At 40.4% G+C, this 25,106-nt stretch overlaps 1 protein-coding gene across 4 annotated transcripts in view; it reads left to right on the top strand.

Annotated features, from left to right (window-relative positions):
- The first annotated feature begins 4,505 nt into the window (after positions 1–4,505).
- The window catches only part of LOC117003196 (core histone macro-H2A.1), a 42,896-nt gene continuing 22,295 nt past the window's right edge, over positions 4,506–25,106 (top strand). For 2 of the 4 annotated variants that reach the window (XM_033072916.1, XM_033072915.1), the window contains exons 1-2: positions 4,506–4,606; positions 12,208–12,407. In XM_033072916.1, the coding sequence (XP_032928807.1) occupies positions 12,236–12,407 (172 nt within the window). In that variant the 5' untranslated portion in view covers positions 4,506–4,606; positions 12,208–12,235. The remainder of the gene's footprint in view (positions 4,607–12,207; positions 12,408–25,106) is intronic. The other 2 variants (XM_033072918.1, XM_033072917.1) reach the window with 1 other exon arrangement.

The raw sequence follows: 25,106 nt of genomic DNA, 5'->3' as shown, positions 1-25,106 counted from the left end.
TGCAGCAATGCAAGAAGCTGTTTTCAATAGCAGAAAGGAATTAACTGATATGCTCAAAAGACAGTGTGGGAGTCAGGTTATGCTGGGAGCAGCTGTGACCACAGGAGGAACAGGTGTGCCTGTTCCTTTAGTGGCCAGGGTGTATCAGGCTTGTTTCAAAGCACACTTCTCCCACACGGCTGGGAAAGAGGCAGGTATGTTTCCTGAGGCCTGTGTCACACTGCTATTGGGCTATTGGCTTTATAAATCAAAAAGCACTTAGATTCTATTTAGAAGAAGTAAGCTTTGAAATGTATTATATTGCAGGTTAATATTATCCCTAATCTAGAGATTAATAATGATTTTACAAACTTTGGCTACTTCTTTTGTCCCAGCACCCGTTAACTGTATTAATGACTTCCAAATCTGGGTTTAAAAGGTGCAGCTATCATAGTGGCTCTCATTAAATTAAAAAATTTAAGACCTTTGCCTTCTTTTTTAAAAAAGTAGCATTTTATTTAAAGTATTTTGAAAGCAATTCTGACAGTGGGTATAAACATTGATTAAAAATTTCCTTAACTGACATTTTTCTAGAAGAAAGCAACAATAAATGGCATACATGTTTGAAAAAGTTGCACAAATATCATCTTGGGGAAAACAATAAGAGGTCGCCAGCCTAGAAAGATTTCTAACAAAGTAAATTACTGGAACTAACTTACCTCCGTCTACCAGACTGGGAAAGAAATCCCAGACATCCACTTTTTGTGCCCTGGAAGTGTTAATCTCACCATAACAGCACTAGTCAGCACATCTGATACAGAACAATATGCCTGGCAATTAGTAGAGTCACCAGTGCCTTGACAATGTCGAGGCCAGAGGAAATGTTCTGAAGAGGGAGGATATCCCAATTGTCATGACTTGGATGTCAAAGCAAAGATTGACTGATTGAAAATAGAATTAATCCTGTTCACCTGTGGGAGACAAAGAAAAACTGAGGATAAAGCAGCAGCTCAGTTCAACAGTCAGCTGTCAGGTTTGAAATCAAACTGAAATTCTCGGGTGGTCTAGATAAGAGATAAAAAGAGATCATTAAGATCAATTACTCTGACCCTGAACCGAAGAGGTATCAAACTGGTGCTTCCAGTACCAGTTTGTGGGCAACCTTAGTTGCAGAACCTCCTGATCTTGATGGGATAATTTTGAACAATGAGGAAGCTGAGTACCTTCAGAGTGGCTGGAAAATAGAGGGAAGTGAAAGCAAGGGCTGGCTCACACACATTCAAATCCTGTGGTGCGTCACTCCTCGGGATGGTAATGACACCGGTGGATTACAGTAATCTGCTGGAAGGCCAGGGTCAGCCCTCTGAAAGTCATAGCTAATACTCCCCTGGGACAGGTCTGTGGGTTATCAGGCACATTAGAAGCATGATGAGCACTGAGTGGATTTGGTATGAGGTCACTGTGCCCCTCTGATGGTGAAGGCAAGAATGTCACTAGCACGACACACAGCACAGGTATATTTATCTGTGTCACTGTAACCTGAAGCTGAGAAGATGGATTAGTCACATGGTCTGCAAAGAGAGAGGAGGCTGAGCAGCTGAAGGAGGTTCAGATAACCCCTTCTGAGAAGCAGGTCACATCTGAGGAATTTGCACTTTCTTTTGACCATGTGAAGGTTGAAGAAAACAGCAGGTATCTGCTGGTTAGGCACGTAACATCCTGAAGGGATACTTCTGCAACCTGCAGCAACCTAGGACATGCATTCTCAGTAGCCAATAAACACATAACAACAAATACCAGTGACAAAAGAGGTGATGCATTTAGAATTAGGATAGCTATCCCAAAGTGAAAATGCCTATCTAAGTTTAAGAGGATTACCCTCAGCCACAACCCTTCCCACACTGCTCTGCCCCCTCACAGGTGATATTTCCTTCTCCAGCACCTCTGCTGCATAAACAAGTGAAGTATTTGTATTCTCAATCACTCAGAACTTTCTTCTGCAAATAGTCCCTTCATGTTGTTAGAACTGATTATAGAATCAGAATGTCAAAATAAAATAAGAGTAAATAAATGTTAGAATATGAACTGTTTATATCAGAAACAAAGACAGTGGGACCCTGGAAAGGTGCTTTTTATCATTCTGTAAATACCTCACAACTGGCAAAGAGAACAAAATCTAAGCCAAGGTTTGTTTTAGTGAGGTAGTTGATGTAGTGTAGTTTCACAGGCTTTTGTACAAACTTCTAGACAGTCATGACACATTGTGTGCTTTCAAAATGGGCACTCTCTGTAGACCCAGCAGATGTTCAGTACAATAAATCTGTGCTTTGGTGGGAGGTGAGCCAGTCAATGCTAACATTACACATTATCAACAGCAGTCTTCATGGTAGCATCCTATTCCATGGACAAATTGTTCAGGCCCTCTGCAAACTCAGGCAGCTCCCACTCCAGAAATTCTCACCAACTGAGAAGGCTTTCAAAGTTAAAATTGAAAGTTAAAATTGAAGGCTTTCTTCAAAAGCATAAAATCCATAGACTCCCCTTCAAACCAGACAAAATGAACAATTATAGTAGACGAGTATATAAAGCAACCTTTGGATTGTAAGGGACCTTAAAATCATCTAGTTACAACCCACAACTCCCTACCCCTTGCAGCTTTCCATCAATCTCATCAGACAATGTTGTGCGTTCTTTAATTTTACATGCAGCTCATGTCAACCAAGATATTTGGGGGAGAGCTAGTTTTGTGGTTTGGGTTTATTTGTTTTGTTGGATCTTTTTATTTAAATAAAGCTTGTGTGGGTAACTGGAAAACAGAGTGTGAAGAGCCAAGCACTGGAGGACGAGTTCTGCTGGGTACTCTGTACAGCACACAGAAAAGGTTACTGCGTGGGCAGCGCTACCAGTAAGGAAAAAGCGAGTGGGGCAATGCAGAGGAGGAAGAGGAGGAGGAGGTGGGTAGATGATGAGATGATGTGTGTGGATAGGAACACAGGGAAAGCAGAGTGTGTCCTCAGCTTCCTAAGAAGAGCTATGGCAAATGGCCCAGTAAGGACTATATCCATATTCTTGGGTTAAGGGCAATCCAGGACTCTAGGGTACTGACCCAGTAGGGAGCCTTTGTTGGGCAAAAATGCCCCACTGCATGACATGCAGGGTACATTTAGCACTCAGGGAATGCAGTGAGGACTAGGCTGCACTGGACTGTGTGGTGCACTGAGAAGTAATGAGAGATATCTCTGGAGACACTGAGTTTAGCTATGTTAGAAACTAGACCAGGTCTGGCCATTTAGATGGATGACAGCACAACAACTATAATGCCTGAAACACTTTTTGAAGGGATGTTTCTCAGACCAGCCACACATTTTACATAGGTCATCCCCACTGCTGTTTTTTCTTCTGCTTTTAAACCCCCTTCTTCCTTTCTGCTTGCTATGTTGTGTAACAAAGGCCCCATGATGATACGCTGATACTCAGGATAATAAGGAGAGTTGGAGCTCAGAGTGATTGATGATAAAAGCAGGAGAGAAACACCTTGTCATCTAGTAGTAATGGTATTACGCCACTTGTCATCTGGTAGAGCTCTACCCATGAAAGAACAGCAAGGAACACTGGGCAGGAGGTTATTTTGCTTTGGGTACTGAAGAAATAGGATGCTCCATTCAAATGGCAGTGGCACAAGAGTCTGGGAGCATGAGCAAGCCAGGAATCTTCCAGGACATTCAGAACTCCAGCTGCTTCTAGTCCCACCATCGTAAACACAGTGGCAGTCTGTTGTGACTCGTCTGTCCTGCAGCCAAGATCCGCTGTGGCAGCTCCTCTTTTCCACTGGCAGCTGGTGGGCAAGGCAATTAGGGGAGGCAGGAGAGGAGAGGTGAAGGGGGACTGAACTCCCAGTCTGGCACAGGGCGTGGGGCCAAGGGGCAGCGGCAACCCAGCACTACCAACCCGACAAGGTGAGATCAAGGACATCCGTGTAGCCGATGCACAAAGGCTCCATCTGAGGCCTTGGTAAAATGGCACTGAGCCATTTTTGTATAGAACGAGGAAGAAAGTGCATGCTCCTCGCGGAACAATCCAACTGCTTATTCTCTTCCCTCCATGAACTTCATTCTTCGGAAGCACACAGCGCGAACCCCTCGCTCTGACCTCCCCGTGCTGAAAATTTGGACGCGAACACGTTTGCACACAATGGCTCGGCCGGCAGCAGCTGCGGAGGCCGCGGTGCCAAAGCCCAGCCCCACGCAGGGACGGAGCTTTTCAACAGCCAGGCCGGGCCAGCTGCCGCCTGCGCTCCGTGCGGGACGAGAGGCAGGAGAGCCCCTGGGAACCTCGGGGTCGCGGCACCGGTGGCCCAGGCATGAAGGATCGCCAGGGGTCCGTGAGCGGACCGTGAGCGATTGCGAGCGGATCGCGGGGCACCGGGAGCGCTCCTGCAGGACCGCGAGGGGCCCGCCGCGAGGGGCGGGCGGTGGATGTGACGCGCGGCCGCGCGGGGCATTGTGGGAGCTCCGCCAGCTCGTCCAGCCGATCCCGGTAGCCCCGCGGGCAGAGCGGAGCAGCGGCAGCGACAGCGGGGACGGCAGCGGGGCCGCCGCCGCCCGAACGGAGACATCTTGCCCGTGCCGTAAGTCACCGCCGTGGCCCGTCCGCCGTGCGGGAAGGAGAGGGCGCGGGGGGCTCTGTCGCGGCGCCGTGACACCCGGCGGCGGTGGGGGGGCCCGAGGCGCGCCGTGGGACGGAGGGGTGCCGGTCCCTTCCCCTGAGCGACACCGGGGCTTGGTTCAGCTGGATTTTGCTGTGCCTCGGGTAAAGCCGGAGATCCACCCGCGCCCCACGAAATGGTGGCAGTGGGGCTGTATTTCCATGGAATCCGCTATGGAATGACCGTGTGGGGCTGGAAGGAGTCCGGCGGGGTGTGGAGCCGCGGTCCCCACGCACGGACTGGCTCCGTCCTCCTCGCTCCCACCGAGCAGGGGAGGCTGTTCGGGGGAGACTGCGAAAAGAACAAGGCAAAAAACGCCAGGACGCGTTTTCCGTGTGTCTCACTTCGGGATAAAGAACCCGTGGTGTAAAAGTTGCCTGCTTCTTGTGAATGACTTAATTAAAAAAAGCCAGATGATGTATTTTAAACCATAAGCGGAGGCTTCCCAGAGTAGCGAAAATAAATGTTTTCTGTAAACAGGGCTTCTTATTCTTTTAGGACTCTCACTTCTCGTAGAGGCTGCAATATGTCTGCCTGCAGGATTTGAGCAGCCCATACGGAGTGTCTGGGTGTTCCTCCGAGGGGACCGCGAGTGCCGCAGGGCGCAGGTGAATGCAGGTTCCTGAGCTCCGCACCGGCTCCGCTCAGGAGCGCTGGCACCGAGACCCTAGGCTGACGTGTTTGCGTGTGTGGCAGACACTGAGGGCAGCAGGCTGCTTCTGTGACTTGCATCTCCCAGTAATCCTTTTGTTTCTTCTGTAATCTTTAAAAGTAAGTTGTAGAAGGCCCATGGAATTGTGTCTGAAGCCAGCAGTTGGAACTAGCTCCTGTGCAAGCAGGGTGGCGTAAAGCTGAGGTTGCTTCATTTGTAGAGATGGAAGGAGACTTGTCGTTGAAATGTACTTGGATGAGACTTGTTATTTATCTCTTGACCATGCAAGTGAACAACCATTTTTTCCCCAGGAGTGTGTGTGGCTGTCACTTAGCAACAGGTCTATAGACAACTTGGCAGATCCACTTTCTCCCTCATTCTGAAGAGTAAAAGAAATAAATGAGCGAAGGATCAAGAGTGCAATTAATAAAAACAATGTCTGGGTTCTCAGGGACAGCACAGAGTTTAAAGACTTATATTAGAACAAGACAATTACAGTTGCTTTGAAAATTGTGTTTTAATGCAGTTGGGTATGAAATATTTTGCATCAAGGAGTCCCTAGAAAACTCCCCAGTGAGTTTGAAAGTTTGGGGCTTTTTTTTTTTTTTACGTGTTGTGAAAGAAAGGAATTACATTGTTTACTTAGTAATGGTTGCAGGTTATTTTGCTGCATTATGTTTTGTAACCTTTCACACTATAATCTAGGTCTCCTGGGTTTCTAAAGAGTAGCTTTGCTTGGCGGTGTGTGCTGTATACCCTTCTGATTGCCAGTAAAGTCAGATGTTGACAGTGTAGATTAAGTCATAACTGATCTAAAAACTAGTGGCAAGACTAGAATTTGGCTTAATGACAGTAAAGTTGGTAAAGTACTTAAGCATTGCTTATTTTGTAGACCAGCATGAGCAAAAAGAGAAGTCCAACACTGCAAACTTAGTCTTAAAAGAAACCAGTGTGTTTAAATTTGTGCTTAGGAGTTGCCAAGTTCTGCAAATACGTAGCAATGAACTTTGATAAAAAATATATTCTCTTGATAAGGGAGGTGATACACTCTGGAAGAATAGTCATGAACCTTTGCTCTCAGAGAAGTGCAGAAATATTTTTGTGCAACTCTGTCAGCTAGGATCAAGGCCTGCTGTCTGTTCCACAGAAAAGGTGGTCCTACCCCAGCAAGATTATAAAGTAGGGATAAAGGAGCAGGGATTTGGAACTGATGCCACAAGAGAAGAAAAGAGCCTCTGGATAGTTCCTCCACTGGGAGAGGAAATGTTGACCCTGTGGGTAGTGCTGAGCATTTGGTTTTGTCATCTCAAGAGGTAAAATTGGAAAAGAAAAATGCAGTACTTGTGCAAAGACTGCAGGGCTGGCTTGCTTGCTTGGTAGGGAAAGATGCTGTGAGCACATAAAGAAGCTGTAGTTGCTTACCCAAACCTATTCCAAAGACAGGATGGTCAGGATTCAGCTCATGGTCCTTGTTCCAGGAGTGATGCAAGAATCACACATTCATGACCTCCTTGATGGGTCAAGTTTTTGCAATCCCTTCTCTCAGCAGTATAATATCTGTTTTAAATTTTGTTTTGCATCTGAATTTTGCCTTGGAAGCATCCACGTTAATGCTTTATTATGTTATTATTTTCTTACAAAAATGTTAAGGGACAAAGTTGTTTTCAGAATGTTATTTAAATCAGTTTTTCTGCATTGAATTCACAAATGGTCCAGTGACTTAAGGCCCTCTCTAAATTTTTATACTATTTAGTATACAAAAGCCTATAATATATAAATGGTTATTTCAGGGCAGTTCTCTCAGTAGTGGTCAGGGAAGACAATTATGTTTACGTTTTCCTGGCTATTGGTGGCAGGATGCCCAGCAGAAACTCTTGTCACACTCCCAGCACTGTTCTTAGTGAGGGTTTGCACATTAAGGGGTGTTTGTTTTGGTGTTTCAGACCCACTGTGGGAGGGAGGGACTTCTGCCAGTTCTGTACAATTGTGCAACAGTATTTTGTTTAGCACACATGTTTTGTGAAAACATTATTCCTCTTTTTCCCATCCTTTATGTTACTGCTGTAGGAATTTTGTCTTAATCTTCAACAGAAAGTACACCAATTGTGCATTCCTAGATGGGGAGTGTCCTCTTGGTTTTCCAAATGAAAACAAATGTATGGTGCTATCTTCTCAGATGAGAAGTCAATGGAGTTTTGGAACAACTGTTTTACAACTGGTTTCACTCTTCTGTCTGTTTCAGACCTCAAAGTGTTACTGCTTTGATAAAGAACTTGAGCTGAAGTTTGAGATCACATCAGATCAAATGACTGAGTGATTGGCTCTTTTTAGTACTGTTGTACCTAGAAACCACAGCCCCAGGTAGAGACTCTGTTGTGCCATGCAAGTATTATTGTAGAGACCATTCTATACCATTTTATAAATGTGCCAGTGCAGCTTCTGATTAGCTAAGAACAGAGCAAGTTCATTGTCGCGGCAAAGTCAAATGCACCTTTTCAGCAAAGGTTCAGCAAGTGGCTATTATTATGGGACATAAATGGATTTAAGAGAGAATTGCAGCACTTACATTGTTAATCTTTTGAAACAGTGGAAAGAAAATAATATTGCAGTTCATCTCTCATGATACAAAAATGAACTTTCCAGCTTGTACTGAAAAAAAATAAATTGCATCTTAGTATTTTTCCTATTGTAGTAATGATCTCTTGGATTCCACTACTTACTGATATGATGATGTAGATCTAAATTGAATCATCTCTTTGCTGAGTGCAGTTAATACACCAGTGTAAGCCCACGATCAGAACAGTCTCTGTCTAACAGCTTAAAAGATTCATAGTAATTTGTGTAGTCATTAAGAACCAGTACCTGAAAACTGCTAATAACAGACTGGGTTTATTACTGCTGTTTGATCAAAGTGTCAAATCAACTGAACTAATGAAGTTCTGGTATTTGGAATTTGGCTATTGTTTTACCAGCATGTTCAGGCTGTACTTTAAGAATTATTATGTGATGTTAAACCTTACAGAAAAATATATTCCTATGTGCATTTGAGGAAGATGGTATTTGAAAGTGTGGTTCAGCAGAGTATCTGTCTTCACACAGATACATAAAAACTCTGGCCAACCAGAGTTACTCCAGCCAATTTCAATGAGAAAAATGTTAATTATGCTGATTTCATCGCATCAACCTTAAGATTGTTTCTTAGGAAATGTATTTCTGGCTCATGAAGATGTGACAGCAGAGGAGCCTTGTAGCTTGAATCTTTGCTATGACCCAATTATTACACCATCAAATCTTGTTTATGCATTTGGAGATCTTAGAAAGCAGTGCAGATCTTGCCACAGTCTTTATGGGGTTTCAAAAGGCTGTGAATCAAAATTCTGTATCTAGGGCAATCTGTGTCCAAGCACAGCAGATTTACTGAAGAATATAGTGTTAAATTTGATTTGAAGTCAAAGGTGAACTTTGATACTTGATTCCTCAGTGATATCCCCTGATTATCATAGTGATAATTTTAATAACTCTCACATTTAAAAAATACTTTTATTGTCAAATCTTTGGAGACTTTGCAATGTATATGGTAGAGTTCTCAAAAATTCCATTGCAAAGGCAGGGCAGAAGAAAGGAAGGAAAATACTGGTCCGTTTACTGTGATTTATTTTAAAATGTATTTACTTTCATTATACTGCTCAGATCTTGTCTGAACTATGATTTGTGTGATAAGGTTGCCTTCGGTTGCCTCTGATCTGCGGGCTCCCGGTGACTCAGCAAACAGCTCTAATTCATTAGTGTTGGCAGCATTCCAGAGTTTCTGGTGTTACAAAGATAAACCATTTCAGAACATGTAAGGCATACAGCCTTCTTTGGTTTTTGATCTGTTGCCATGCTCTTTACATTTCACCTCAATACATTTTCTGGTGGCTTTTGCAAGTGAAGTCTCTTTCCCTTCTCTTTTTCGATGGAGAACTAAAAATAGGGAAGAGACATTTGACAGTTGGTTGGGCCATGCTGCAGCTCAAAGGCAGGACAAACAGGTTCTGCAAAGTGATGATCCTGAATACACAATTAAGCTCTGAAAAAGATTTCTGTGCCAGGCTCTCACTTTCACCTTCCAAATTACGCTGGTAACAGTAAAAGTGGTACTTGAAACCTAATTAAAGTTTTCCTCCCTCCACCCCCAACACCTAAACAACCTGAACATCCAGTGATTCACTTCATGGAGGAATGGGACCCTTGAGATAGGAAGGTCTGAAACTTATCTGTTTCACGTTTCACCTTTAATGCTAAAAATTTCAGAAGTTCTTGATTTTTTCATTATGCAGCCCTGTGTACCAGCATCTTTCAAATTCAGACAAAGTTTTTCCTCAGAAATAAACTTACAGCTAGAAAGTATAAGGGGATCACATGAATTGTCCAGGGTATCCTAAATATTAATTTGAGTAATGGAACCAAATGCATAAAATAAAGAGAGAAATTACCTGTAGAATTTGCAGAGGTGATAAAATAAGCCTATGGAAGAAAAAAAAGGACACCATTTAATCTGTGGATTGATGTTATTCTGTATTACTACCTACTTTATTACTGCTTTGGTACAAATGTTACAGCAACTGATAGTTAAGATGATGCTCTCCCAAAGAAAGAAAACATTAGGAAGTAAGGATTTCCATATTCTCTTCCAGCTGTTTTGGTATCCCATAAACTCACTACATGATTAGTAGACGTTTACTGCTTAAGGCTTGCAGGCTTTCTCTAGAAAGACTGTTTTTCATCATTGACCTCTCAGTTACAAACCAGGTATATTGCAGGACAGCACAGATATTTCTTATGCCCCTTTCCATGGTGTTTGATTCAATGAACATCTTATTATTTGAGGTTAAACATCTCTAGTACTATTGATGAAAATCGCTTATGAAATATGAAAATAATTCCTGGCAGAAGGTCTGTAGAGGAGTCAAAGCCCCACCCAGCCTTCCTGCTAACAAAGAGCTAATGAGATGAGAAAATGCAATTAAATGGGTGTTTTGAAAATCATGGGTGAGCTGCATTTGGGACATTTCTCAAGGCAAGAAAATTGGCTTTTGTCCTCTTCTTCACAGAATAATGGTTGTTACAGAGCTGAGTCCACAGCAGATGAAAGGAGAAGGAGCCCTTTTGATGGCTTCCCCTTCCCAAGGATTCCTATCTGTTTCTGGACATGAATGTCCTAAATGTAGTGTGACTTTCATCTTATCTATGAAGATGGGAATATTTTGTTTAGCTTTAAAAAACAGTAAACCCATTGCATTTAATTTACTTAATGTGCTGTGCAGGTGTAGATTCTTATGAATAGAATGTGGAAGTGGAAAGGAAATCTCTCATACTCATATTCCTTTATCTGTCCTGACTGGTCTTTGTTTGGCCTGAATCTTATGTATGTATGTATTATGAATTATGAATACATACATATTATATATGTATTATGAATGTAGCCTGAATCTTATTGACTCATTGAGAATTGAAGGAGTGTGGGATGTGTCAGCACAGAACAGAAATTGCAAAACCTAGAAATGGGGCTGATGAACTTGTTTTGCCTAATTCTGCCATTGCTCCATTGTGGATTCAGGCACGTGGGAAATACAGTTAGGTTCATAAGGGCAAGGAGAGAATTCAGAGTAAACAAGTGAAAATTAGGGGAAGTAGAGAAATGGTGTGATGGGGAAGCAGGATTCAAGGGGGGTTCATTGTGGAGTGTATAAACACATCAGTGAATTTGCATGTGTGTTAGGTAAGATTTGTGCAGCAGGGGAAGAAGTGGGGTGCACAGAGGTGTGTATGTATGTGTGTATCACTGATGCATTCTGCTGGTTTCCCTGGAGTTCAGACGTGAGGGAGGGGAGAGATGGGGAGATGAGCACTGTCTCCTTTCCTCTGAGGTGATTTCAAAACCCCGTGAGTTGCCTAAACCTTCAAAGATGCCTTGAGAGCCTGTGAACCCTCCACCTCTTTGGATTTGTCAGTTGCTATTTACAGCCTGAGCAGAAATCAAAGAGAGGACGGAATATGTTTGACAGCTGTATCAGCAGTAGGTTCCCTTAGCGAAATAAACTGAGATACAGTTGTCAGATACGTGCTGGGTGTTCAGATCACTGTGCTGTTAGGGAAAGGTGGCAGATAGAAGATGGCCAGATTCCTGGAGAGAATGTTGAAGTGTGGAGATGGCTGAGTTTTGGTAGATTCAAATCTCAAGGGGGTCATTTCAGATCTTTCAAAAAATAGAACATTTACTGTACAGGAAATATATTTTGCCATTCATAGACCTTTGTTCTGTCAATTCTCACAGATCTGGAAAACGGAGTTTTTTAAAGGAGATGAATACACTTTAAGAAAGCTTTAGTGGATACAGTTTCTCCTAGTTTGGAATGTAATTATGTGTGGACGTAACTGCCCTACCACAGCTGTTCAAATGCTCCATCAAAAGTTTTTTAGTGGACATCAGGGTGTTGTGTCAGTCTCCTCTCACAAAGCATCCTCTGCTTCAATGCTGAAGTTCTGTTTTAAATCTGGTACTTACCACTCTTTGTTCCATTAGTGGTACTGAGTTTAACTGTTGGGAATTTCAGGAAAGGAGATTTTTAGGAAATAACTTGTTTTATTTATTTTCCTTATAATATTAGGCCAAATTACAGTGGGAAGTAAGTATTCTGTGGGAAATTAGTTTAGGTTCTAGTGCATATGCTAAAAAGGCAATTGGTCTGTATATTTTGGACACTTAATGCATTGTTTACCCCAAAATGCTGATTTGCCTTGGAATTCAGTCTGTGAACTTATAGTATGAATCCTTATTAATAACCTTTTATCTTTTGTTCTTTTTTTTTTCCTTTCTGCCTGAATACAGAGTGTGTTTCAGACCTGATACAGACAAGATGTCCAGCAGGGGTGGAAAGAAGAAGTCTACCAAGACTTCCCGCTCTGCAAAGGCTGGGGTCATATTCCCTGTTGGAAGAATGCTCCGGTACATTAAGAAAGGCCACCCGAAGTACAGAATTGGTGTTGGTGCTCCTGTGTACATGGCTGCTGTACTGGAATATCTAACTGGTAGGTTTTGCTGAATTATGGCAAATAGCAGCAGTAAAAATTAAACACAAATAGAATTTGCACAGAAAAAAACCCAAACAAACTAAAGAAGTTAGAGCTGAAGTGTGTGCTATACTGATCACACATCTAAGCCAAAAATCACTCCTGCCTCGGAGCCTTGATGACTTTTGTTCATTCCAGGATAGAATTTGCTTTCACCACTTGTAAATACTCCTTCCACATAGACAGTCAGGGTTCCCACTGCCATCAGTGTGTGTGGACTACATTGTTGCAGTTCTTGCTTTGATTTTGTGCTTGATGACATTTTATGGGTTATAATTGTCTGTTAAGTATATACATTAATTTTAAATAAAGAGCTTTTCTCTGTTTACACAGGGTTGAGACTGCTTACAGCCTTGTTTAAATATTTTTGTTCAGTTTACAGATTTCTTTTCAGGCTGTACATGCTGTTTGCAATTTGATTGAGTCTGTGTATACAATGCACACTCTTCATCTGCCCTGAATCTGTGTGGCTTATTTGCTTACAATTGTAGTTCTTGCTCTGTTCCCTTCATCACGTCAGAATGAGAATACCTTCAATAACTATCTCATCCTCACCTTCTCCCTGGACAAAAGTATTATTTTTCCTCCATTTAGAAAGAAGCTTCTGCCATAAACAACCAGACATACAAGTTAAGATCTTTACATAGCTGTTTTGTTCTCAAACAAAACTTAAGATATTGCAAGTTTACCTCCCCAAACAACATTACAAATGCAATGTTTTGACAGAAAACCCCAACTCTAATAGAATCAGTGTATCAGCTTTTTGCAATAATGGTTTGCTTAAAATTAAAAAAAAAAAAAAGGATAGGAAGGTTCAGTCACTTTTATGTGGTTGATATCTTTAGTATATACCTGTGGTGTAGAGATCTAGCAAAAAAAGCCCAAGTGCCAGATAGATGAGTGTTTAGAGCCAGATTCTATTAGCATGACAAAGAAAAAGCTTGAACTGGATCTTCCTTCTCAAAGCAGTGTTTCTTTTTCCAGTGCATCTGCTTATGGAAGTGTTCTTGCCATAGATTCAAGTGTTTCAGTGGACAGGAGACTTTAAGCTGTATTGGTGTGCCAAGCCTCTAAAAGGTGGAGGTTTTTCCTTTACTCAAGCACAGAGTTATAAAGCATTGACTTTACTGAGAGTATTTAAAACCAGAGCAACCTGACCTTACCACAGTTTTAGATATGTCTTATAATGGCTCTTGACATTGAAGGACAGAAGATTTCTTCCTATCAGGTTTTTTCTTCCCCTAAAGACAAAGATTGGTAATATTACTAAATAATTAATAGAGTGCTTGTTTTCTGTAGGGTGTTCATACCATCAATTTTTCCCCTTCATTTGCTGATATTTTCTTTATTTGGGCCTTTTTTTTAAAAGAACACTTTTAAACTTCATAGATGACCTTAAAAAATTAACATTTCCTTTAGCTAGGTTCCTGCTTACAGCAATAACAACTCAAATAAAAGGCTTCTTAGGGTGAAGGGTGCTTTGAATGCTGTCCTTTTAAAGAAACAGAGCAATAAAGGTGAGCTTAAGGCTCTGCTAATGAGCAGCACATGTTACTGGTTAACTGCTTTAAAGTGTTGACTGAGGCAGTGATAGTTTAGGCAGTTGAGAATAGGGAAATGTTTCTTTAACTGCTGCTGTGCATCTTGGGGACCTGTCTGAGGACATTGCTGACAACAAAAAAAAACCAAAGAAAAAAACAAGGAAATGTTGCAAAATGTAGGAAAAATAAAAAGCAGAAGGAAAGGATAACTAAAGGAGAAAGTACTACTTCTTTCTCCCTTTAACTATCTTTAGGCAGTTTTGCTGTAGTTTTTCTGTCTTCTCAGAAGGCTAGGTGGGTAATCCTAGTAAACTGTATCTCAGGGTTGTCTTTCATTCCTGTATGTAGCTGCATCTCAAAAGCACAGATACTCCTTTCTTTCTGGAGTTAGTACTGCTTTTATCATAGACTGATTTGAGTTGGAAGGGACCTCGAAGTCCATGTTGTTCTAATTCCCCTTCCATGGACAGGGATACTTCCCACTCGACCAGGTTACTCCAAACCACATCCAGTGTGGTGGCCTTGAACCATCTTGGCCATTTCCAGAGATGGGGCAGCCACAGCTTCTCTGGGCAACTGTGCCAGTGCCCCAGCATACTAATAGGGAAGAATTTCTTCCTAATATCTAATCTACATCTATCCTGTTTCAGTTTGAAGTGATTCCCCCTTGCAGTCCCATCATTGCAAGTCCTTCCTTCTCCAGCTTTCTTGTAGACCCCTTACTGTTCCAATCTGGTGGTTTTGTTCTGGTTTTTTTTCCTTTCTCTAAGTTTTTCACACTCTGTATAGTATAATTTTTTTAGTCTTTAGTGCTCAGTATGTTTTCTGAACTTGAGGTCATTCATCTTTTTCAGTGTAATTCAGAAACAGCCCCTTGAAATTGAATGCTTGGGGATTTTTGGTTTGTGTTATTTTACCTCTTGGCAGTTATTACTTCACAAAACCAGAGAAATCATGACTTCTCTCCAGGAGAGTTTTTAAAGATCCTCATGTTAGCACATGGTCTGAGACCAAATCAAAGCACTTCAACAATTTCAAAGTAAAACCAGGAACGTGACATAATAGGAAGGAGACCATTTGAACTGGCATGCTAATAAATTGGCTAAATCAAAAAGCAATCCTGTGCATCCAGGAAGAAGTATAAAATATCAAAAGCAGTCATAGGAAAGAGAAACTTCAGAAACAAAAACAGGCAGGGAAATGACAGAGACATGACCTAATAGAAAGGAACCAGCGTGCAGAATATGGAACCAACTTTATTCCTTTAGAAGGTGAGGTGCTAAATTTTGCTGGTCTTTGCTGAGGGTTAACTTCAATGTAAATCTGAAATTAGCCCATAATCTGCTCAGATCTGGGATTTTTTTGTTCAATTTGAGATCTGAACTTCTGAAATGCTTCCAGAAGTTCTGTTCTGGATTCATCTGGAGTTAGGACTTAGTCACTTTGTACTTTGAAAGTAGCTTATTTTTATCATGGACATACTCCTCATTCAGAAAGTAAGAGTACACATTCTATGATTTCTCATGTCCTTTGATTTCAATATACTTCACATTTAAACACATTGCACAGTGAGTGTTCTCCTTTTCTTACTTATTCACTAAAGGTTCTTGCTACTTAGAAGAAACATTAGAAAATAATTCTCTCATCAGCACAATGATGATACACAAGCAGTGTATCCAGTAAGCCAAGTTGCTTATTGTTTCCTGTTGTTTATCTATGGAAATAGTGTGTTGTATCCACTGTAAATAGTGTGTCTTTTGTGGGTAATGTGCAGAAGGTACCTTTGAGTGTTACCAATATTGAAGCAGGTGTTTATACTTCCTTTCTTTACTCTGGAGGGATAGTGTGTATGCCAAAGAATCATAAATGCACAGTTCTTGTTTCTTTTCCTTCTTTGCAGCAGAAGTTCATGCAGTACTTCCTGCCTTGCAGGGAACAGAATAGTGGATCAGTTCTGCAGCATAAGTAGAAATTAATTTTAAGCATTATCAACAGTTTTCAGTTGGCACGTTCAGTGTTGGTAATTCTTTTAGTCTTCTTTCCTTACTGCACTTATTTTCCAATGGTTCATCGCCTATTTGTCTTCCCTAACGTGGACTTCAGAAATTGCAATCCTCTCCTTAATTTCTCTGCAAAGTATAGCATAAGTATCAGTTTATGTCAAAAAAGAGCTTTAGGTCAGTCAAGAGAATGGCCCCAGACTTTATCTGGGGCATTGCAGCCACTCACATGAATTTTGGTGGTTTGTATCTGTCAGAAATGGTCCTGCCATACATCATATCAGGTATGGTCTTTTCAGATGTAGAGCTTGCACAAGTTACAATATGTAGTCCAAACTTTCTTAGTAAAGGAAAAAGATATTCCTTTGCCCTGGAAAACCAGAAATCTCTTGAGCATATTTAAAGGCAGAGAGAGCCAGGCTTGCAAGTGATTTCTGCTCCCCCCATCATCTGTTCTACACTGTCAATAATTTTCAGTTGCTAAAATGTCACAGCAAATGAGGAGAGGGAGAAGTTTATAAAACAGCAGAAGCACAGGAATACAGAAGAGATGAGACTGATTTATATTTGTTATGTACCTACATATGAAGGTAGGAGAAAATGTTAAATACCTGTTTTCTCCATTAGAGAAATATACCTGTTATACCAGTTTTCTCCATGTGTTTTTGGGGTTTTTTGCACAGGGGTCCTGTTGATCATATATTTTCTTGAAATGTAAAATAAGCACTTCTTGTACTCCATGGTTAGAATTGCATCTGAGGCATTCCTGTGTTCACCCAAGTTTTTGTTTTCAGGCATTCTGATGTCACCACAATCAACTAATAGGGGTTCATGTGCTTGAGCTTCGTTCATTGCATTTTTACCTTGGTGAATTTTCAATGTGTTAAAATTCAGCTGCTGATTGGCTGCAAAGGAAACTCCTTCCTGAGAGCAGTAGGTTTAACTGCTCACTTCAGAGGCTCACTTTGAAATGTGCAAATTGAGCAAATTGAACTGCTGTTCACCTCTTGTGTTCTGCTCACTGACCAAAATCTTCACAGGGTCATAGAGGAAAACAATGATTTGCCTTCTCTGTCAAAGCAGATGTTTCACTGAACTCCTGCTTGGAAGCAGAGGGGAGCTCAGGGGTCCATAGTAAAAACAGCATTAGGTTAAAAGCAGATTCAAGTTCCAGGCAGTCTGAGGCTCTCATAAATAACCATCCTTGGAGAGTAATGAAATTTAAGAAGATAATTAATTGACAGTATCTTTTTGATACCATTGAAATGTCCGTTCACTACAAAGATACATTTCTTCTATTTAAACAGGCAACTTTAGAAATGCTACTTCATTGTATGGTGGCTCCACAAACTCTGTCCCAAAGATGCCTGAAGTAAATTAGGGGTTTGTAGGACCTGTGCATTCCCTGAGCAAGCATGAAAATACCTCTTTGTATGTAGTGTGATTTTAATATGGATTAATGCTGCACCTGCAATACAGCAGGGTTGTTTATGGCAATAACCTCACAAGCAGAGACCTTTTGATTATATCAGCATAGAAAAGCTCCTTTGTAGCATTCTTTTACATAAGACTTGTGTCATGCTCTGAAGTGAGGTGTCGTCACAAGTTAAAATTGCTCTGCTTGTAAGAAGTGTGTCTTTAGATATAAAACTTTGCACTGCTATTAACTGAATGACCAACTTTCTGAATTATAAATACACTAATCAGTGTATTTCAAATGTATATAAATGAAGGGTTTTCTTTCACTGATAAGCCCTACCTTGGCTCCAGCCCTGTGAACACTTACAAACATATCTGTCTCATTGTGTAGTCCCATAAACTTCTGTGGATGTCTGAGTCAAAAAGGGTCCCTCAGTACAAAATTACTGACCTGATTACAGTCCTAATGTATTCACCAAGCTGCACAGGTCAGGTTTGATGAAAAACTATAAGAGCCAAGAAGAGTGTTTTCTTGTACTAAAAGCTCTAACAGTACATACTGCTACGTCAGCATAGCAGTTAAGAGACATAAATATGCAACATTGTGATGTGTCATGTTGCAATAATGTACAAAATGCTCAGTGGGGCTAATTTTGTTTTTATGGCATGTCAGTGAATATATCCTCCCTTAAAAATGTTAATTTTTTGTTATATTTCAGTTATATTTTAATATCCTCCCATCTAATATGAAATACTTCTTATTTAGTAAGTAATTTTATCTGTTTATTTGGTTAAGTTGTAACAGAGTAATGACTTTGTCTATATATTGCTACTCAATTTAATGCTGGTATCAGCCTGTGTTTGGAAGAATGGAGTGTAAGAGAAGCATAAAACAAAAATGTGGCTGATTTTGCTACACAATTTTTTCCCACCCGTATCTTTGTCTTAAATGGAATTCCTTGTTGAGAAGAATTAAAAAATCTATAAAGCTTAAGTCTTCTCTTCTTTGGCCTGTTATTCTTGGAATGGCAGTTGTAGCTCAACTGGGTAGAAGCAGGAAGACATCCTGACTCCACAGTGTATTTACCAAGCAGTTTATTTCCTCAAATATTCTCAAATTTTAGAAGTTCTTGCATCAAGTATTGTAGGCATGATTTTTTTTTTTCATCTTTTTTCCATGAAGATTATTTAGAATGCCTGAGTTCAGATAATGTTCTGTCTTCAGTATTTTTCCAAAGTATATTTTTTCCCTGAATTAACTTTAGAAATGAAGTTCCATGCAGATTCTTCGGTACCATCAGATTAAATGCTCCATCCTCAATGTAAACTTCACTGGGGAAAAATAAATTTAGGCAATATATAGTGAAATACAATATTTCTTAACCAAACAGGAGGCATTTTTTTCTCCCAAATGGCAAAAATGTCTGTGGTATGGTTAGTGTAAGATGTTATGGACACTGAAAATGGTGCTAAACCTTTCTGAATGGGTTCAGAAAATAATTAGACACATCCATAGAAGTAAAATCTGTTTGGAAACTGAACAAAAAGACAGCATTTCTAACTTTGGGAACCATGCAGCTGCACATGGCTGAAGTCAGAGGGATTGTTCTGGAAAAATAGCATTTTAGGTTTGCTTGTTCTTTTGATGCTCCAGCCCACCTGCCCTTGGGCACTGGCTGAGGACCTGAGGTCAGGCTGAGTGTGAGCTTTGCTCCAAGGAACTTACAGCAAGTCCTCTTGATTTCTTCAATGTTTAGAAATGCAACATTAAAGACTAAGCCAGGACTGGGTCTCAGGATATGAGTGATCTCCTGTATTCTTTAACAGCCAGACCAAAGCATACATGGAATCATTTAGATTGGAAAAGCCCTCCAACATCATCAAGTCCAACTGTTAGCCTGGCACTGCCAAGTCCAGCACTAAACCATGTCCCCAAGTGCCACATGCTGCACTTGATCAGGTAATGTCTGGCAGCAGTTTAATCATGTTTGAGTGCATTTCTAAAACATATGTAAGCTGTTATGAGGAACAGCAAAGTGTATACTGCCAGGTGGAGGAAAATCCACTGAAAAAGAATAAAGGCTGATTTGAGATTCTAGTGCAGAAGAGATAGGTACCTCTTCAAATTAATTCTCATTAATGGTGTGTCCATTATAATAGCATCTGAGTTGAAATGCAGGTTTTCCTGAAAATTGATCTCATATCAATCAGTAATCAATAGTAAACAAGAAATTAAAATCTAAAATAAAAAAAAAATTAAAAAGGGAAGTTAAATAACTTTGGTTCTCTTACCAAAAAAATAATGGATTGTATTAAAGTATAGAAAAAAGCTGAAGAGACATGTAAGTCAGATCAGAAGGCTCTAAGTGGCAGTGGCTTTTGTGGCTTGAATTTGTGTTTTATGTAAACAGCAGTCTGTCATCTGCCTGACAGAAATGCAAGACTTACAATAACTTGGCAAAGTTAACAATTTTTCCTTTAAGGAGCCTAGTTTTGATACAACTCAGACACTCAAGACTGAAAGGATTGGGATTTTTATCACATCCTAAGAGAATGATTGAGAACGATTGCCCTGCTGAGAGTTAAGGTTTCATCAAGGCTTGTTCAAAGCAGTAAAGTTTCTTGAACTGATTTTCACTGCATCAGATTTCCATGATTGTGGACCAAGGCTGAGAACTGTTTTATTGGAATGTGAAAGAGGGAAAGTGTTGTTAAATTATTCTACCTTCACTCTTGCAACTGCAGATTCCTGGGGGATTGGGTGGAATACATGGAGAGAAGAATGCAGGAAACTCTTAAAAGCCTTGGTTGATTGGGTTAAAACCTTCCGGAATCATGTAAAATGAATCTCAAGTCAATAAAATGCTGATGGGGAAGATGATTAAGTACAATAAGCAGACTCCTTGTCATGTAGTTGACTTTGCAGCAAATACATATTTTTCTCAGTGGAATTGTATCAACATTCATTTTTCTTTGATTTCTGGATATTGTTTTCAATTTTCTTTTGAGGAGTGGCTTCACATTTTTTTTAGAAACCCCTGACTTGTTCCTATTGGAATTTGTGTGTTCAGAAATTGGCCTTGTGTCAGCACATCACCTGTTAGTTGTTAAGAGTTTAATTTTCAAAGATATGATTTCATCTCCCCGAAGACAAGGTGGACAAGGAGATTTGATGCAACAGCACTGATGAAGTCAGACCAATTGAATTGACTATTTACCTTGAGAAGATATTAGAGCCTGGAATGTATGATAAGCTAAAGGCTTTGTCATTTAGGCTTCAGAGGAGTTTTAGTCGGTAATGACCAGTAAATTTTGTTTGAAAGCTAGTGATAAATGAACTAGAGCACTCCAGGAGTGGGAGGAGAATGCATTGGCTTTTGTAGCATCCAGGTCCACAGTTTCAACTGTGCCTGCTTTGCTCTGGCCTAATAGTACAGTAATTTCACGACTCTAAGGCGCACCTTTTTGACTAAAATTTTGGCCCGAACCCAGAAGTGCGATTTATAGTCCGGTGCGCCTTATATATGGACAAAGTTCGGGAATTTGCCAACCCAGAAGTGTGAGCCACAAGTCGCGGGACGAGCCGGAAGGGCTGCAGCTCTCAGGTGGAGGCGGGGCCTTGGCCAGCAACCGCACAGGGGGAGCTGAGGGCGGATCCTTGCTGCAAAAAAAAAAGTGCACCTTCTAGTCCGGTGCGCCTTATAGTCGTGAAATTACTGTAATTGGTTTCATTTCAACCATGTGTTGTGTTCTGTTGCAGAATTTGCAAGTGTTGTGAAATACCAATGTAACAATACTCAGGGCAGAGAGCAGCCCCCTGTGAAACAGGGGAATGCAACTAGTGAAATTGGAAATTTAGTATCATGTCTAAGAGATGACCAAAGTCTCTGAAAGTAAAGGGTGAGGAAAACTGTAATCTGAATCCTGAACCTTGAAAACTCCATTCAGGATGAGGTTTCTGTGGAGACTTCTGACACTTCTTGGTTTTGTTTGAGGAGGAAGTGTTTTGCGAACAGCTTTTCCTCTGGTCTTATCTCAAGCTTAAATATGAAGATACACAACCGGTTTGCTCTTCTCCTTTAAAAATACTTAAATGAACTTCTAAAAACCTCAGCTGGAGAAAAGCAGTCTTGGTCCAAGTGCTGAGAACAGGCTTAGACCAGTTTTCACTACCCATATCCCAGCTCTAACTATAACAAAGAAGTTTTTCAAGTGATCTAAATGAAAACTGCTTTGGAGAGAAATTTTAAGGAAATTTCTTAACTTTTAGGGTTTCCCACTCAATGCTTCTACTTTAATAATAACTGTAAAGAAGTAAAATATTAATCATAACTATGTATTTTAAATCAAATTGATATGCTCATGGTATAGTCAGATTTCTGAGGCATCCAGGACTTTTTTGTTATTAAACAGCTGTGCATACGTGAATGTATCACATGCTGACATTGCATTCCTAAGGATTTTTTTTTCCTAATTACAGAGCTCTCACACCTTTTTCTAGTTTGTTTTATATCTGTACTTAAAGCAATACATGTTGGTTTGCATTTTCGTTTGGAATTATTCAAAAACACAGAAAAAGTCATTTGTGCAGATGGAATTTCTCTTCATATTAAGCTGATTTCAGTATGTAGTAATTGAAGGATACCTTTCAAACCATATAATATTGAAAAACTCAGGATTTTTCTTCATTTTATGAAAAAAAGAGCTCTTCATGTTCTGTGGTTCTGTAAAGTAAGTCTTGTAGTTGCCTGCTGCCTGAGTGGTGGTGATGTAATTATTCTCTGGGGGGGAAATGCCTTGAGTGAATATATGAAACGAATGGAATAGACATTATGCAACTTCCACCCTTTTTGTGAAGCCTCATTTTTATAAAAGATTTTTGTTTTGGTCTTCTGGCTGGATAAATACAAGCTGAGTGAAACCCGATGTCATGGAAGCTCTTAATGCTTTCTTTTGCCTCAACAATTCTAAGCAAAACTTTCTCTCTTGACCCTGCTCAGTTGCTGGAGTTGATTTTTAAATGTCTGTTTTTTCCTGCTGTGGGAGGATTACTTTTAATGAAACAGAACTCCTCAATGACTCAAATGTTTGAACCTGATAGAATGACACTACTAAAGACAGGTTGACAGAAGAGTTCAAGTCCAGTCTCAATTTTTCCCACCTATTCCTTTTTCCAGGTAAATCCACAGTTACTCTTCTGAAAATTTGAGTCAGCTCCCTCACAGAGAGATCTAGATCTTCCTCTAATTTAAAATAGGTTTTAAAAATGGGCAAAACACCATTTAAATCTTCAGAATTAAAGCAGCATAAAACAAATGTGAAAATAGTGCTATCTGCAAGAAAAATCCAGGCAAGTAGTCTGAATCTTGTCTGCATCCAGAAAGTCTTGATTTCCAGCATTTCTAAGTGCTCTGATCTTTTGGATTTGGATTAGGTTTGTCTCTTGTCAGTTCTAAATCAAAAAACTGTTGCCTATGTTGGCTTCAGCTTAAATACCTCCTAATCCTCTGCTTCTAAAGAGGAGAGTCCCCCTCTGACCAGACTTGTGTACATAGCTGAGTTTGGCAGTTCTTGGTGCTGTGGGTCTCTCTGCATATACAAGCAATACTTGATTATTGTTGGAGCGCTGAGAAGTCCAGAAGAGAAATTCCACCCTCCATGGCCTCCTCCTCTCTCCCCAAGCTCCTCTTTTGTGGTCCTCAACACCAGTGCAAAGCGTCTCTTCCTGAAGAGGAAGTGGGGTACCTCAACTTCCCTAAAGGACCATTAGAAAACTGTAATTTCAAAATGAGTTTCCTGTCCAAGGAAGAGGGCTTAGCACTTACAAGAACAGTTCTCCACTGTACGAGGCAGACATTTTAGTTTTATGAGGAACAAATAAAACATTCCTCTGTGCTTTACAGGCATAACACTTTCTTAGAGTCTTTAGTTCCAGAATGACCTGTCTGCATAGCTGTGCTGATCAGTCACAGAGAGTAACACGGCCTGACTGTTCAGCAGGGCCTGGTGTCGGAAAGCAGCGGAGGTGGGGGAGCAGAGGCAAACCAAAGAGCAGCAAAGCCTTCCCTTGCTTTTCAGCTGGGATTAAGTCTGAGACATAAACAGCTGCATTCCTGGTGCGAAGAGGTGGAGGTGGTGGCATTACTCAGTGGCAGAGCCTGGCTGAGGTCGGTGGGGATGCCTGGGTGTAGCCAGGATTTCACCGTGTTGGCGGGGAGGTGATGCAGAGCTTTGCCACCACAGCCTGCCAGCAGCTCAACCTCACGTGTCTGAGCTGAGCCTTGCGAGGAGTATGTGAAATGGATTATGCCAACTTAATTCAGTTCTTTGGAGGTGTGGAAAGCAGGTTAAAAATAAACTAAAGCAATTGTTATCAGCATGAAATGTTGAGTTACTTCGGGGGTTTAGACTTGATATTCTATATATGCTATAATGAAGTTAATTGTATGCTTTGAAGAACACAAAAATGGTGAAAACGCACCAAAATCCTCAATCAAGTTTAACTGTAGAATATCCTGAAGCATCTGAAAGTTTTCCAGTAAGCATCATAGCTTACTTGTTATGGGACTTAGGATGAAAAATAATTGGTGAATTATGTTAGATTCAGTCTAATGAGAAGCCGTGGTCTGTGCTGTATAGTATTACTGAAGATTTACTGTGTCCTATGGTAAAGGCATGTGGTCACAAAAACTTTGATTTTAGTCTTTTTTGTTTCCAGGTTAATGCCTTCATTCAGTTCTTTTTGCCTCTAAAGCAAGCTTATGGAAAAGCTCTCATGGTGTAGTGAGTTCTTAAATGTGAAATCAAGCTCATATATTATTGCAATGTTACATTTTAATATTACTGTGTAATAGATGTATAAAAAAGACATTTCCTTTTTTTTCCCTCACTTTTTCTCAAAAAGTTACCAGATATGCAAAAGGAAATTACCAAATGCAATAGTGAACACAGATTGTAGAGAGGGCGATGAAAGGTTAGGTGTAATGGAGACAGCAGTAGCACATAATTGCAAAGTCTGATAAACATGTTATGTCATTCTTTTTTAATTGTTCCCCAGACTTTCTTGTAATTAATTGCATCCTTCCCCAAGACTTGTTGAGCAGCAGATAGATCAGTTAGCAGGTAATGCTCCAGCCTTTCTCTTCAAAGATCCTTGCAGGAGGAGCAAGTTTCATTTTTCCTAATTCAGTATAAGTCATTATGTGCATAGCTGTTAAACATTATTTTGTCAGCACTGGAAATATCTTCTAAGGAAATAATTTATGAGGAACAAACAAACATGATTCATCAATTACTTTTTCTGGTTAAAAACTTCTTCTCAGATAGAGGAAAAAATCTTTAAATGAGCGTAGCAGCAGAATTTGTATTTTTAGTGTCCTAACTTGGATGTGTGCTTACATGGTTCCCTAATGCTAAAAATGAGTCATTGAGAACAGTGTCTTTTCCAGTAATAAAAAAGTAGAAGTGATGGAAGCCAGAACTCACATTTGACAGGTCTGAGAAAAAGACCTATAGAGTTTGTGTTATCTACTGTACTCTCTCCTCTGGTAGGAGAGGGATCCTAAGAGATGAGCACACAGTAGTTGTGAAAAGAACACTGAAAAGTGAGGAACCTAGGAAAACTGCTTCAAAGAATAAAAAATTCTAGTTTAAAGCACAGGACTTAAGTGTGCATTTGTTCTTCTGTGATTAGACAT

The sequence above is a fragment of the Catharus ustulatus genome, chromosome 15 (assembly GCF_009819885.2).
Source record: "Catharus ustulatus isolate bCatUst1 chromosome 15, bCatUst1.pri.v2, whole genome shotgun sequence".
In the NCBI taxonomy this organism is placed as follows: domain Eukaryota; kingdom Metazoa; phylum Chordata; class Aves; order Passeriformes; family Turdidae; genus Catharus; species Catharus ustulatus.
The sequence above is the reverse complement of the archived record's forward strand: the minus strand, read 5'-3'. Positions and strand labels throughout refer to the sequence as shown.